We start from the raw sequence: 12,621 nt of genomic DNA on the forward strand, positions 1-12,621 counted from the left end.
CCGGCCCCCTGTCCCTGGCTGCAGGGATCCATTGCCCTCCGGCTGCTCCCCTCGGGGACCTCGCTCTGCCCCGATCCCCACGTGCCCGCGGGGGGACCCGGAGGACTCAGCAAGCCCATCCTGGCCCCAGGGCAGAGCAGATTGGAGCAGAGCAAGCGCTCGGCGGCCCCGAGCACGGCCGCCTAACCTCTCCGCCGTCCCCAGGTGCTGGGCCTGTCGCAGGGCAGCGTGAGCGACATGCTGTCGCGGCCCAAGCCGTGGAGCAAGCTGACCCAGAAGGGCCGGGAGCCCTTCATCCGCATGCAGCTGTGGCTGACGGACCAGCTGGGCCAGGGCATCGGCCAGCAGCCCACCCCCTCGCAGGGTAAGTGCCCGTCGCGCCGGCGGCCCCTGGCAGGGCTGCCCCGTGCCCCCGCGCCGGCCCTGCTCCCCAGCCAGCGCCGGCACGCACGCTGTCGCCTCCTTTCATCCGTCTCTCCAGAGCTGCTGTTCTGACACATCCAACTCATTTCGAACGCCCTTAATTAGTACGTTAGACAAGATAAGGCTGTTACACAGATCCTTCACGTGTTATTTTGTCAGAAATGGGTTTTGAAAGTCATCTAGTTAAGGGGAAAAAAAAAAAGAAAAGAAAAAACACAACAAAATCCTTGGCTTTGTGCCTGGAATAAAGAAGTTAACTGGTTTTTTATGTTAATGTTGTGTTTTCTCTCTCTAATTATTCTGCCGTCGCCTCCTGCTCTGCAATAGCGGCCTCAGAGATTCTGCTTGTTTTTCCCCCTTTCGAAAGGCAGAGCCGCTCGCAGGCTGCACGGGCTGCAGGCAATGGCTCGTCCCATAAATAACGCTGACGTTCCCGGTTAGTTCCCGCTCAGTTTCTCCCTCTGCCCTGGCCTCTCCTCTGCTCCCTCCGTCCTCCCGGCCCAGGAGGTGTCCTGCAGAAAGGGGTTCTCGGTCGGCCGCTGGTGCCAAACCTGCGGGAGATCGGCAGCCGGTAGGGAGGGGGTCGGACTCGGAGGCTCGGCGCTGCAGCATGTTACCTGCTGCCACGCGCCAGCACCTGGCTGGTTTGGAAAGCAAGGTTTTGTTATCAGTAAAACCACGTGAAACGCTGTTTTAGTTGCCCTTGAACACCTTTCTCCTGCGACGCGCAGTGGGGAGCAGGAGCGGCATCTGGGGCGGGCGAATCTCACGTTGCAGGCGGTGCTGAGGCTGCGCGTAGAGGGGATGGACCGACGGTTGCATGCTGTGTTTTGGCGCGTGCACATAGTTCTGCAAGCAACAAGGTCGTTGATGACATCCCTTTGGAGGAACCCTGTGCCGTGGCTCGCAGGAGAGGTTTGGGGGACGAGCTGGAGAAGGGCGATGGCCCCGCAGCCGCCCGCCTCCGGCAGAGCTGTGAACCACGCGCACACGGCCTCTGCCGCCCCGGGAGCGGGGCAGGAGCAAGCTGATAACATTTGAATCCTCGTGCTAAAACTGAGGGCAGGGGAGAAGCTGTCTGGACAGGGCTGCTAAGGCGTTCTCTCCCCGTGGTGTTTCGCAGCCAGCCCCGCGGAGGCCCAGTCGTCCCCCTCGCCGCCGCCCAGCCCCTCGGAGCAAGACAAGGGCTCCCAGGAGCCCCTCACCCTCGCCCTGGAGAGCAGCAAGGAAAATCAGCAACCCGAGAGCCGGTCAGCTTCTGTGCTGAGTGGGAAGATCTACCCCAACAGCCAAGGGCCTGTGGGCATCCAGGAGATAGTTGCTATGTCCCCCGAGCTGGACACCTACTCCATCACCAAGAAGGTCAAGGAGGTCTTGACGGACAACAACCTAGGTGCGAACCGCCTCGGACGTGGCACTGCCTGGCTGCCGGGCTTTGCCAGGCGGCACTGGGCTCCCAGTCCTGCCCGCCCCGACGGGGAGCGGCGCCGGGTGGCTCCTGGGGTGCCACCTCCTCTGCCTTTTGGGAGAGCTGCAGGAGCGGCTGCACCGAGACACCTCCCCATGTGCACTTGCCTAGGCTGACAGGGACGGGCTGCCCGTGGCCGGTGCTGCTCGTGGGTGCATCACCCCACGCTTTAGCAGCCACAGAGCCTCGTGTTCGCCCCGGCCCCATGGCATTCAGGGGGAACCCGGCCATGGGCTTTTTAGGAACAAGGCTGGCCTGGAAAGTGGGCGCATCTCCACCGCGGGGGAAGATGGGGATCCAGAGCTCCAGCCCTGCTGCTCTGGGCCTGCTCTAACCATCTTTGCTTCTCCTCTGCCAGGCCAGCGGCTGTTCGGGGAGAGCATCCTGGGCCTGACGCAGGGCTCGGTGTCCGATCTCCTCTCCAGGCCCAAACCGTGGCACAAGCTGAGCCTGAAGGGGAGGGAGCCCTTCGTCCGCATGCAGCTCTGGCTCAACGACCCCCACAATGTCGAGAAGCTCCGCGACATGAAAAAGCTGGAGAAGAAAGGTGAGCGGCAGGACCACGAAACATGCGTGGCTGGGGAGTTTGGGGTGCTGCAGGCTGAATCCACGACCACCGATCCCCCGCAGCCCTCGCGGAGCAGCCGGGGCTGGCACGGGCGGCCAGGAGGCAGCGGGGCTGGCCTAGCTGTCCATCCCAGGAGCGCTGCACCTTCTCCTCTCCCGCAGCCTACCTGAAGCGTCGCTACGGGCTGATCAGCGCTGGCTCGGACAGCGAGTCCCCCAGTGCCCGCTCGGAGTGCACCAGCCCCAGCCTCCAGCCGCAGGACCTCAGCCTGCTGCAGATCAAGAAGCCCCGGGTGGTCCTGGCACCAGAGGAGAAGGAAGCCTTGAAGAAGGCCTACCAGCTGGAGCCCTACCCGTCCCAGCAGACCATCGAGCTGCTCTCCTTCCAGCTCAACCTCAAGACCAACACAGTCATCAACTGGTTCCACAACTACAGGTATGGGGTGTGCTCGGGGGGCCTGGCAGCACCCACAAGACCAGCTCCCCCCAGCCATCTGTGGAGACGATGGGGCGAGGGGATGCACGGAGTGCTGTGCCGTGCCATCGCTGCAGCATTACCAGGGCTGTAGCACCTTTGCAGGCCCCCTGTTGCCCTCACCCAGCCGTGTGTCCCAGCACTGGGGACCCAGAACCACAGTTGGTCTTTAGAGGTTCACCAGGCACAGGAGATGGGCCAAAACTCGGCATGAGACTTAGATACCCATAGGAGATATCCTACTGCTCGAGCGCGTCAGGCTGGCATCGAAAGTGGTGGCCACGCTGGTGGTCCACCTGCTCAGCCGTGTGGCATCCGTCCACCACAGAGCAGCAGCCCGGTGGCGTGTGGTTCCCAAGGCGGAGGGGACCGGGGACCGACCCCACGGCAGCCCGGCCTCGGTGAGCGGCACAGGCCCTTTTCCTCGGACCGCATCGCAGGTGTCCACCTGGCTCCCGCGTCCTCCTGCCTCGTCCCAGAGACGTTTCTGGTCTGACGCGGGTCGGGGCGAGCGAGCCGCCGAGGCTGGCCGCTGCCCAGCCTTGGGCTGCTTTACTGCTGCCCGTAGGCAAGCAGCACGGTTAGAGGGGTCGTGCCCCCTCCAGCTGTATAAAACAGTATAAAAAGGCACCTAACTGCTCGTGTCGAGTCCGTTTAGCCTCAGCCTACGTCAGACTCTCCTGAGGCAGCCCTGAGTAGATGGTAAATATTTATCGGAGCCAGCCCAGGTTTTTCTCATGCAGCAACTGCTTGTGGGCAAGACTCAGGGGAGCGTAGGGGAGACCTCAGAAAATTGGACTTTTCTGGTGAAAAGTTGACTGATGTTTTTAAATCCCAATTTTTTCGCAACCTTTCCCTGCGCATCGTTGCAGGAAAGCCACTCCTGTTCTCAGTAAACGCAACAGCCCTAAAATAAGTCTTTGAAAAAACAAAAAATTTCAATTCTGTAAAAAACAAACAAGCAAACAAAAACGTAGCAGAAAAACATTTGCAAAACTGGGTCAGTTTGGAAGGCTGCAAATTGGAAAGAGCTCAAAGCGTTGCGGAATCGTTTCCTCATTTTCAGGCCCGGGCTGTCTCTGCTGTCATGTGGCAGCGCGGCGGCACTGTCAAAGGGAGCAGGGCTGGGCGCTGGAGCCGGGGGAGGCGCTCGGCGGACTCGCTGCAAAACCTGCTTCACTTTAACTGAGCCTTTCCGAACAGCGCCGTCCCCCGCCCACAACGCTTTAAAGAGGGACAAGTTGAGGCTTTGAGGCTTGAAGGCATCTCCTTGTTGTGTTTGTCAAAGCAAAATGCTCGTTTCTGGCTTGGAAAATGATTTATTTTTTTTTCAAGAGCTGGCTTGCGGCGGCGGCGCGGGGGGCGGCAGCCGGCCGGGCGCTGGGGCCGTCACCCACCGGCTCTGCTCGCGTCCCCCAGGTCGCGGATGCGTCGGGAGATGCTGGTGGAGGGCGCCCAGGACAACGACACGGACCCAGAGGCGAGCGGCGGCGGGGCTGGCCCCGCGCACCCCGGCGCCCACCCGCCGAGCCCGGACTCGGACGGCGAGGAGCGGAAACCCGGGCCGGGAGAGGGCGAACCCCCGCCGGCCGGCGAGCCGCCGCGCAAGGTGAAGGAGGAGCGAGCCGAGGCCGGGGAGCGGGGCGGCTGCTGCCACCGCCGGGACTCGTGCAGCCCGGCCGGCGAGCCGGAGGCGGCCGCGCGGCATGCCGGCCCGCTCCGAGCCGAGCCGGCCGCCGCCGCCGCTCAGGACGCTGCCCACGGCGCCGGCGGCCTGCCGCGGCGGGGAGGCCGGGCCGAGGCCGCAGCCGAGGGCCCCGCTCGGCACGCGCCCGGCCAGCCCGAGGCCGGCCCGCCGCCCGACCCCGCCAGCTTCAAATCCGCCTCGGAGTCGTCCCGCGGCAGCCTCGAGGTCTCCTTGAACTCGCCCTCGGCGGCCTCCTCGCCCGGCCTCGCCGCCTCCGTGTCGCCCCTGCCCTGCTCCGCCGGGCCCCTCTCGCCGCCGCTGCCCCCGGGCGCCCCGGCCCCCGGCCCCCGGCTCAGCACCAGCGTCCAGCGGCGGCACGAGAAGATGGCCAACCTCAACAACATCATCCACCGCCTGGAGCGGGCCGCCAACCGCGACGAGGGCCTCGAGTGGGAGTTTTGAGCCGCGCCGCCGGGCTCGCGCCGGCCCACCACAGTGTACACACATATATATATATACATATATATATACACACACGTCTCTCACACACACACACATATATATATATTTTGTTAAATTCACCGCGTATGGAGAGGCGGAAGGTGACCCGACCTGTGTGGTGGAGGAGAAGGAGAAGGGAAGCCGCAGCCTGCGCCTGGTGGAAGGGGGCCGAGAGACCCCGCTACGAACGGCCCCCGAGCTTTGTTTTAAATGTGAAAAACTGGGAACAATTTTAGAAAAAAAAAAAATATTTATAGACCTCTTTTAGATATTTTAATAAAAGGATACTTTGGAATTTATTAACAGCCTAAGCTGCTTTGATATTAAAGATAGCTATAAAATCAAGATGATGTAGCAGTTGTGTCATTAAATGTACACTGAAGTCTTGTAGTTTGCCACTGGATGAGATTAAAAAAGAAACTTAAAAAAAAAAAAAACCACAGCAAAGACTGATTGAACAAAGCCATCAAGAAGCACTATGAGACTGACCAAATTTAATAAACTTTTGAATAGCGGTTTTTCCACATTTGTCTGTAAGACGCTGCATTACTTCTACCCCATCCAGAGACTGTGTTATAGTCCACGAAGACTCTAAATTGACAACCTGGATGCCATCAAGTATGTATTTAGTTCTGGTGGTATGTTTTTGAAACCTTTGTAACACAGAATGTCACGTGCAGTTGTATATGTTGTAGAAATGTCTGCAATAGCCTTCTTGAACAAGATGTAGCATGGTACATAACGCGGTTCCTTGCACTTCCTCTAATTAGCACCCCGCGATAGACCCAGAGCAATTGCAGCAAACCACAGCTCTTGACGGTGAAGCTTTCTGTCCGGTTAAAAAAGAAAGAAAAAAAAAACAAAAACCCACCCACGCCACCCACCCAAATGCGTCTCCGCTTCTGCTAGACAGGGGAGAGGTCCCTGGTGTAAAGGTGTCCCGGGCAGCTGCGGTTTGCCGGCGCCAGGCTTCCCGGCGGTCCTGACGGCGGGCGCCCGCGCCCTCGGCCGGAGCCCTTCACTCCGTAGTCGTTGTCCGGCTTGAAAGAAAAAGCAGAAGACGAGAAGCAGCCTCTGAGCTTTGCACCCTCGAGCACCAGTGCTTGGGGCCAAGCACTCAAAAAATATAAAATGCCAGCTCCTCTCCGGACTCGAGCGAGCGCGCCGGGGGCCGGAGGTGCTTCCCGCGCTGGTTTCGCCTTGCGTTTGAGCCAGCTTTTGAGGCTGAAGCACTTTTTTGTTTTAAGTTCCTCAGCTTAGGGCAGCGGGAAGAGCGCCAAGGCAGGAGGAGCAGCCCCTCGGCTTGGATCTGCCTCCGGGCAGCGGCTTTTGCAGCTTGCGCGTGCTCTCCGCAGCGCCGGCGAAGTCGCGGCCGGGCGCGTCGTGTCCGGGGAGCAGCCCTGCCGCCGGCCGGCCGCAGCTACTCGCACGCCTTTCAAAGCCGAAGGGCGAAGCGAATTGTGTCGGGTCGTTCCGTACGGTTTTTCCGCTTGGTTATTTTCTCGACGCATCTTTTTTTTTTTTTTTTTTTTTGCGAGCGCCAAAAAAAACGCAGCGCGCGCGCGCCGGCCGGCGCGGCCCCCCGCGGCGTCCGCCCGCCCCGCGCCGGCAGAGCTCGGCCGCCAGGCTCCCAGGCTATGCATTGAAGAGTTTTTCCACGGTATACGTTTTTATCAGAAAAGAAGGTATTTTTATATTTTTGGTGGTAGCGGACGACCGATTTGAAAAGCAAAGCCGTCTGGCTCCGCCAAGGCAAGGATGGCCCCGTCGCGCTACCGAGACGCCAGCACCCGAACAAGCGCGACCTTGCCCAAGGCGCCGCCGCCGCCGCCGCGCTGCAGAAGGTCGAGGCACGACCGTTGACTACTGTTCTCCTTCGTGTGCTAGTTTTAGCTTTAGTGGAACGGGATTCGGTTAAGCAAGCGCTTAGGCTAGTCTCTCGAGCACGGAAATCCTGTTGTACTAAAAGCTAGTGGGACATACCGCTCACGTTTTTGTTAGGCTCCCGTACTGTACTTCCAAAGTTTCTATGAGATCGATGAACTTTGTTAACAAAATTTTGAAAGGAAACAAGTTCTGTAAAGAGCCACTAAATACAGAAGTTGGATAATAGTCTGCTGTCGGGCTGTTTTGTTCTTGGGGGGGGAGATGCTCCCCGAGCCGACGTCCCCGCCGCGTCCCCGGCTTTCCGGCCACCTCGGCTCCTGCGGCGCGGCCGTTGCCAGCCGGAGATCCCACCGCGCCGCAGGTGCCCCGGCGGGCTCGGCTTTTCCCCTGTGCCCGGTTGGGCTCGGCGCGCGGACTAGCCGCGCGGCTCCCGTCTCGGCTCGCTCCGGTTGCCGTCAGCGGCCGCCGGACCCTACGTCAGCCCTTCCTGCTGCCGCCCCGGGGCTTTCGGGCGCAAAGGAGACGCAGAGCCGCGCGGGAGTTTCTGCAACGACCTTTATTTGAGCCGAGGCTGGAGCCTGCTCCGAGAGGGCCGAGGGCGCCGGAGCCGTCCGGCCCAGGACCGCGGCGCCGGCCAGGCCAGGAATTGCACCTCTTCCCGGGAGCAGGCCCACGAGAGGAGGAAGGTGGAGTTCGCCCCGGTAGGAAAACCAGCGGGCACCTGCTGGGGAAAACACGGCGTGCGAGAGCCGGGGGGGGTTAACCCACCTCCGAGGTTTTTTTTTAAGCAGCAGTTTTTACACTGATAAAAGCGGTTGGTGGAATAAAAGAGAAGCAGCCGCGTTAGATGCCCCCCCCCTGAAACAGCCAAACGTGACTTGGGAAACGCCTTGGTGCCGGCATGAATCACCCACCGCCCGGCGCCGACAGCCCCGTTCCCGCGGGCGCCGCTTGGCCGAGAGCCTCCCCGTCCCGCCGGCGCCGCGCGCTCGGGGCCGCTCTCTGCAGCGGTACGAGCCGGCCGGCCGGGCCAGCGCCGGGCCGTTCGCGGCGGCCGCTCGGGGCCGCGCCGGCGCTAAGGAAAGGCTGCGCTCGCAGATTATTTTCCTTTTTCAACCCACATCCTGCCGGAGCGATCCCGACGGGAGCGGCAGGCTCGGCCCCCGGCGCAGCACCGAGCCCTGAGCGAGCACTCGCTGCAAAACTCCCGTGCGGCGTCCCGCGCGCCTTGCACGCGGTCACCTCGCCGGTCCCCTGCCGCAGCACCCAAACGCACCCTGGGCCGGGGCGCGCTGAGCCACGGGGCGCGCTTGGCCGCTCGCTCGCTCGCTCGGGGCTTGCCGGCTGGGCGCAGGCAGCTTTGCCGTCAGGCGGGACGCCAAAACTCAGCTCGGTCCGTCCCTTGCTTGCCCGGCATCGAGGCCGGGCCACGCGCACCGGCTCCCCAAGGGCCCGGTGGCCCCGCCGGCGCTGCACGACCGGGGACGGGCCACCCCGGCGGGGGCGAGCTCCCGCCAGCCCCGGCTGCTCTGCCCCTCGGCGGGCGCGTGGGGCTCCCTCGGCGCTCCCGGCCGCCGTCGGAGCGGCCAGGGTGAGGAGGAGGAGGAGGCCGAGGCAGCGCCGCGGAGCACCCCCCTCCGTCCCCGCCACGGGCCGCCGAGGGACGGCAGGGTGGCAGGGGGACACGCGGTCCCCCGGGCTCGGCCGCCCCTCAAGGCCGCTGGCCCTGCCGCCTTTCCAGCCACTCGTGCCGCAGCCGGGCCACCTCCCTGCCGTAGCGCTCGTGGAGCCGGGAGAAGGCGGACGCCCCCGGTGCCCCGCCGGGGCTCTCGGCCGCCGCCGGCTCGCCGCTGGACGCCCGCCGCCGCGGCGGCACCGGCGGCGGCCTGGGGTCGGCTTCGGCATCGCAGCCGCTGGCCCGGCGCGGGGCGGCGGCGCGGGGCGGCGGGTCCGTGCCCCGCGCGTTGTGCCACACGGCGCAGCCGTTCTCCTTGGGCACGGCGCCGGGCAGAGGCGGCCGCCGCTCCGGCGACCGCTCCGGCGTCGTCTTCCGGCCGCCGGCCGGACCCCACTGCATCTCCGCCAGCTGCTTCTCCAGCTCGCGCACCACCAGGCGCATGTAGTCGAAGCTGGCCCGCGACAGCGACTTCACCCACGCCTCCATGGCGGCCTGGCTCTCGGCGGCCAGCACGTAGGTGCGGGACTTGGCGCCGCCGAAGCGGATGGCGAAGGCGAACTCCTCGCCCGAGTCGCAGAGCTCCACGGTGCAGCCCTCCAGCACGATGACGCCCACCGGCTCCCGGCTCTCCCGCTCCTCGAAGTAGAAGAGCATGTTGCCCTTCAGCACGAACCAGCGCCGGTGGTAGGCCGTGTGCCGCTCGCCCCGCTTGTAGAGGAAGCCGGCGTTGTCGGCGGGCGAGTCGCAGGTGGCGTAAAACGCCAGGCTCCGCTCGTTCAGCTTCATGGCTCGGCGCCCTGCGGGGGCAGAGGCGAGACGTGCCGGGGGGCTGCCGGCACCTCCACCGCGCCGTGTCGAGCCCTCAGCCCCTCGCTGCCCGGGACGGAGCCCCGGCGCGGGAAAAAGCAGCCCTCGGTTCACAGCCCCCCCCCTCGGTGCTACCCCGGGGGGCTCCCCGGGGCGGGGGGGTTTCTCCGCTACGGAGCGTTTTCCTGCGCGAGAGCCCCGGGCACGGCTCGGCGGATGCCGTGCGTCAGCGGCTCGGCCCAGGTGACCTCTTCCGGCAGCGCCGTGTTTGCCCTGCGCGGCGGGGAGCGTTTACGGCCCGCGCCGCGGATCCGCCTGCTCTCCGCCGGAGCGAAGCGGAAAGCGGCCGCCGGTGCCGCGGGCCCGCGTCGCCCAGGCAAGGCCACCGCTGCTCCCGGGCCCCCGCGCAGCCACCGCCGCGTCCCCGGCCTCGCCGCGCGCGGCTTCCCGCCTACCTGCACCGCCGGCGCGCAGCCTCCCGCTCCCGCTCCGGCCTTCGGCGGCGCGAGCATCAGCGGCGCCTTGCGGGTGCCGGTGCCTCCGCGGTGGCCGCGTTGGGGGCCAGCAGCGGTGGTTTGGGCGTCCGCTCGTCGGGCGTCCGCTCGTCGGGCGTCCGCTCGTCAAGCAGGGCCAGGGCGAGCCTGGCGCCCGGCTTTCCCAGCTCCGGCCGCTTGCTCCGGCGCAGCTCCGTCCCGAAACGCCTGCGGCTTTTAACGAGTCATCGCTCCTCGGGGGGGGAACACAAGACAGACATGTGCGAGGAGTATTATTTTCCTATGCGGCCTCATCACAATACGAAAGGAGCTGCCGCGGGGGCTGGTAGGGCTCCCAGGGCAGGCGAGCCGCGGGGTCCCCGGCGCCCTCCGGCCAGCGGAGCCCGGCCGCCCGCTCACCTCGTGCGCCCGCCCCGGGCACCGGGCGGCCCCGCTCCGCTCCGGATCCGGACCGATCCGATGCGGCTCCGGCCCCGATGCGGCTCAGCTCCGTCCCGCTCCCGGTCGCTCCGGCCCCGCCACCTTTTGTCCCCGGCTCGGCTCGGCTCGGCTCGGCTCGGTCCGGCCCCGCGGGCGGGGCGCTGCCTTCACCCTGGCTCCTCCTCTGGCGCCCGCCCCTCACCGCGGCCCGGGGCGGCGGCTCCGTCGCGGCCCGGCGGCTGCGGGCAGGGCCGAGCCGCGGCGCCCTCCGCCCCCCACCCGGCCCCCGCGCGTTTCGCCCCGACGTGCCCAGCAGCCCCTTCTTGCCCCGGCGGGGGGCTCGGCCGCCCCCCCGGCGCTGAGCCGCCGCCTACCCCCGACCCCTCCGCTCGCGGCCTGCGCCTCAAAGCAGGGCTCCCCGGGCTTCTCGCTCGCCTCTGGGAGGCTGTGCTCACTCCGGGAGGTTTCCAGACCTCCGCCCTGGCTGCTGGTTTCTTCCGCCGCCGAGCCTGGTGTTTTTGCCGCTGCCGATGGCACGCAAAAAGGGTTGCGCGCAGCCAGCGTCCCCGGACAGACCGCCCAGTGCCTCCCACGGGGTGAGGGGGGGACTGAAGTCCTCGGCGTGTTAGTCAGCCGGGTAAAAACCACTGAGCCGCCAGCAGCGCTGGGGAAAGCAGGGATGCGGGGTGCCTGCGGGGCGCCAGCGAGCCGCGCTCTGTACGGATGGCGAACCTGGGAGCCCAGTGGCGAAACTGGCTGCTTCACACTGAATGTTTGCGGCGAGTTTTGGGGCAAAGAGCGGGCGGGCAAGAGCCTCGTCTGCCAGAGGTTGTGAAGGGGGCCGACGGGAGAGGCCGATGGACGGGACGGGCAGGAAAAGCTTGGGCTCCGCAGGCGAGGTCTGCGTCGGCGGGGCCGCTCGCCGGGGGGCCGGGCCGCGTCGAGGCGGACGGCAGGGCGATGATGAACGAGACCTCACCGCTCTTAACGTGTGCCAAGCCACGTCCTTGAGACAGGCTGGGACGAGGTGGGTGGAAAGGGGGCTCTGCGTTCATGCAGGGCAAAAGGATGAGCCGAGGGCTTGCAGAGGCGTCCGGCGGAAGGTGATGACGACTGCGGCACGAGAAGCGGCGGCCTAAAAAGCGGTGGGTGACGATCTGTTAGCTGGCACGATGCAGGCTCCCACGCCGCCGGGGCGTTGTGCAATCACGCGGGCGGCGCGCCGTGCCCTTCCTGACCGCAAAACCCATGCGGCCCTCGAGCTGCTGATGTGCTCTCTGACAGGCGTCCGTCCACCCAGCGCTTGCCCCATCCGGGCCAGGGGTGACTCGAATCCCCGGCGCGCTGCTGCGCCTGCACCAACGCCGGCCACCCCGCACGGTCCTTGCCGTCCTGCTGGCGGGACACGTGTAACGGGGCACCCGCGAAACGGCCCGCTGGAAGAAACCTCGGGGTTGACTTCTGCTCCCTTCTAGGGTGAAAGCGCCTCCAGGCTGAGGACCACGAGTTTGGCAGCGCTGCCATCCTTCTCGTGATGTCCCAGTAAATACTGGGGTCTGCTTCAAGTATTTGCCGTCCTTATTGCTTTCTCTTTCCTCCCTTTTCTTTGCTGCCCTGCTCATCTGCGTGGCAGCGCGTGTGTTTTAACAGCACACAGTGGTTGCGTGCGTTTTGGAGGCCACCTGCACCGCACTGCGAGGCGGCCGTGGTCTGTGGGCCGCGGATGAAGAAACTCTGCTGCGGGCCGCCCCTGCCCGAGGGCCGGCTCGGCCCGCTGATGCCCTCGTGCCAAACCCGCGTCTTCGCCCTGTCCCGGCGGCGGATGCCCCACTGCCTCCCCGCACACCGCTCCGGGGTTTTGCAGCCTCTGCTCGCGGCAGCAGTTTTCAGTGCACCGATGGGTTTCCTTATCACCTGCAGACTTTCTCTTTCGGACTATAAAAAGGGATTTAAAACAACACTAAAACCATCTGTCCTTTATCTTCCCTCCTGAACAGAGCTTCTCTGTTCAAGGCTGTTGGTGTGAGGTCTCCGGGTTTCTCTGCACGCGGCTTATCTTTCTGGTTTTGCTGAGAAGTGCCCTTTAGCACGATTAGATTAGGAGAAGCAAGGACTGCAGGGAGAAGTAATATCTTTTATTAGACCAGCTGCGATAATTGAGAAAAAAAAGTGGATGTGCTCCTGGGCTCAGATTTTGTTGGACGGGGCTCAAAG

The 12,621-nt window shown here is 64.7% G+C and overlaps 2 protein-coding genes across 6 annotated transcripts in view; one reads left to right on the forward strand and one right to left on the reverse strand.

Moving 5' to 3' along the window:
• The window catches only part of CUX2 (cut like homeobox 2), a 79,167-nt gene extending 71,934 nt beyond the window's left edge, over nt 1-7,233 (forward strand). The window contains exons 17-21 of the mRNA XM_068911005.1: nt 205-364; nt 1,547-1,816; nt 2,250-2,438; nt 2,621-2,894; nt 4,353-7,233. Coding sequence (XP_068767106.1) covers nt 205-364; nt 1,547-1,816; nt 2,250-2,438; nt 2,621-2,894; nt 4,353-5,082 — 1,623 coding nt within the window. The 3' untranslated portion in view covers nt 5,083-7,233. The remainder of the gene's footprint in view (nt 1-204; nt 365-1,546; nt 1,817-2,249; nt 2,439-2,620; nt 2,895-4,352) is intronic.
• Nucleotides 7,234-7,545: 312 nt separating this feature from the next.
• On the reverse strand, nt 7,546-12,560 carry PHETA1 (PH domain containing endocytic trafficking adaptor 1). Of its 5 annotated transcripts, none has more exons than XM_068911019.1 (3): nt 10,863-12,560; nt 9,949-10,220; nt 7,546-9,483 (listed from the first exon to the last, which is right to left on the reverse strand). In XM_068911019.1, the coding sequence occupies exon 3, from the start codon at nt 9,470-9,472 to the stop codon at nt 8,720-8,722; it is 753 nt and encodes a 250-aa protein (XP_068767120.1). In that variant the 5' UTR covers nt 9,473-9,483; nt 9,949-10,220; nt 10,863-12,560; the 3' UTR covers nt 7,546-8,719. The 5 variants fall into 5 exon arrangements, with proteins under 5 accessions (XP_068767120.1, XP_068767122.1, XP_068767118.1 ...); XM_068911021.1 differs by having other exon boundaries at nt 9,949-10,217; nt 10,782-12,560; XM_068911017.1 differs by having other exon boundaries at nt 10,782-12,560.
• Between the last annotated feature and the right edge of the window lie 61 nt (nt 12,561-12,621).

This window comes from Struthio camelus, chromosome 17 (genome assembly GCF_040807025.1).
Source record: "Struthio camelus isolate bStrCam1 chromosome 17, bStrCam1.hap1, whole genome shotgun sequence".
NCBI classification, from domain to species: Eukaryota; Metazoa; Chordata; class Aves; order Struthioniformes; family Struthionidae; genus Struthio; species Struthio camelus.

Coding starts and splice junctions, on each gene's coding strand:
- PHETA1 (XM_068911019.1), bottom strand. CDS start 9,472: ATGAAGCTGAACGAGCGGAGCCTGGCGTTTTACGCCACCTGCGACTCG.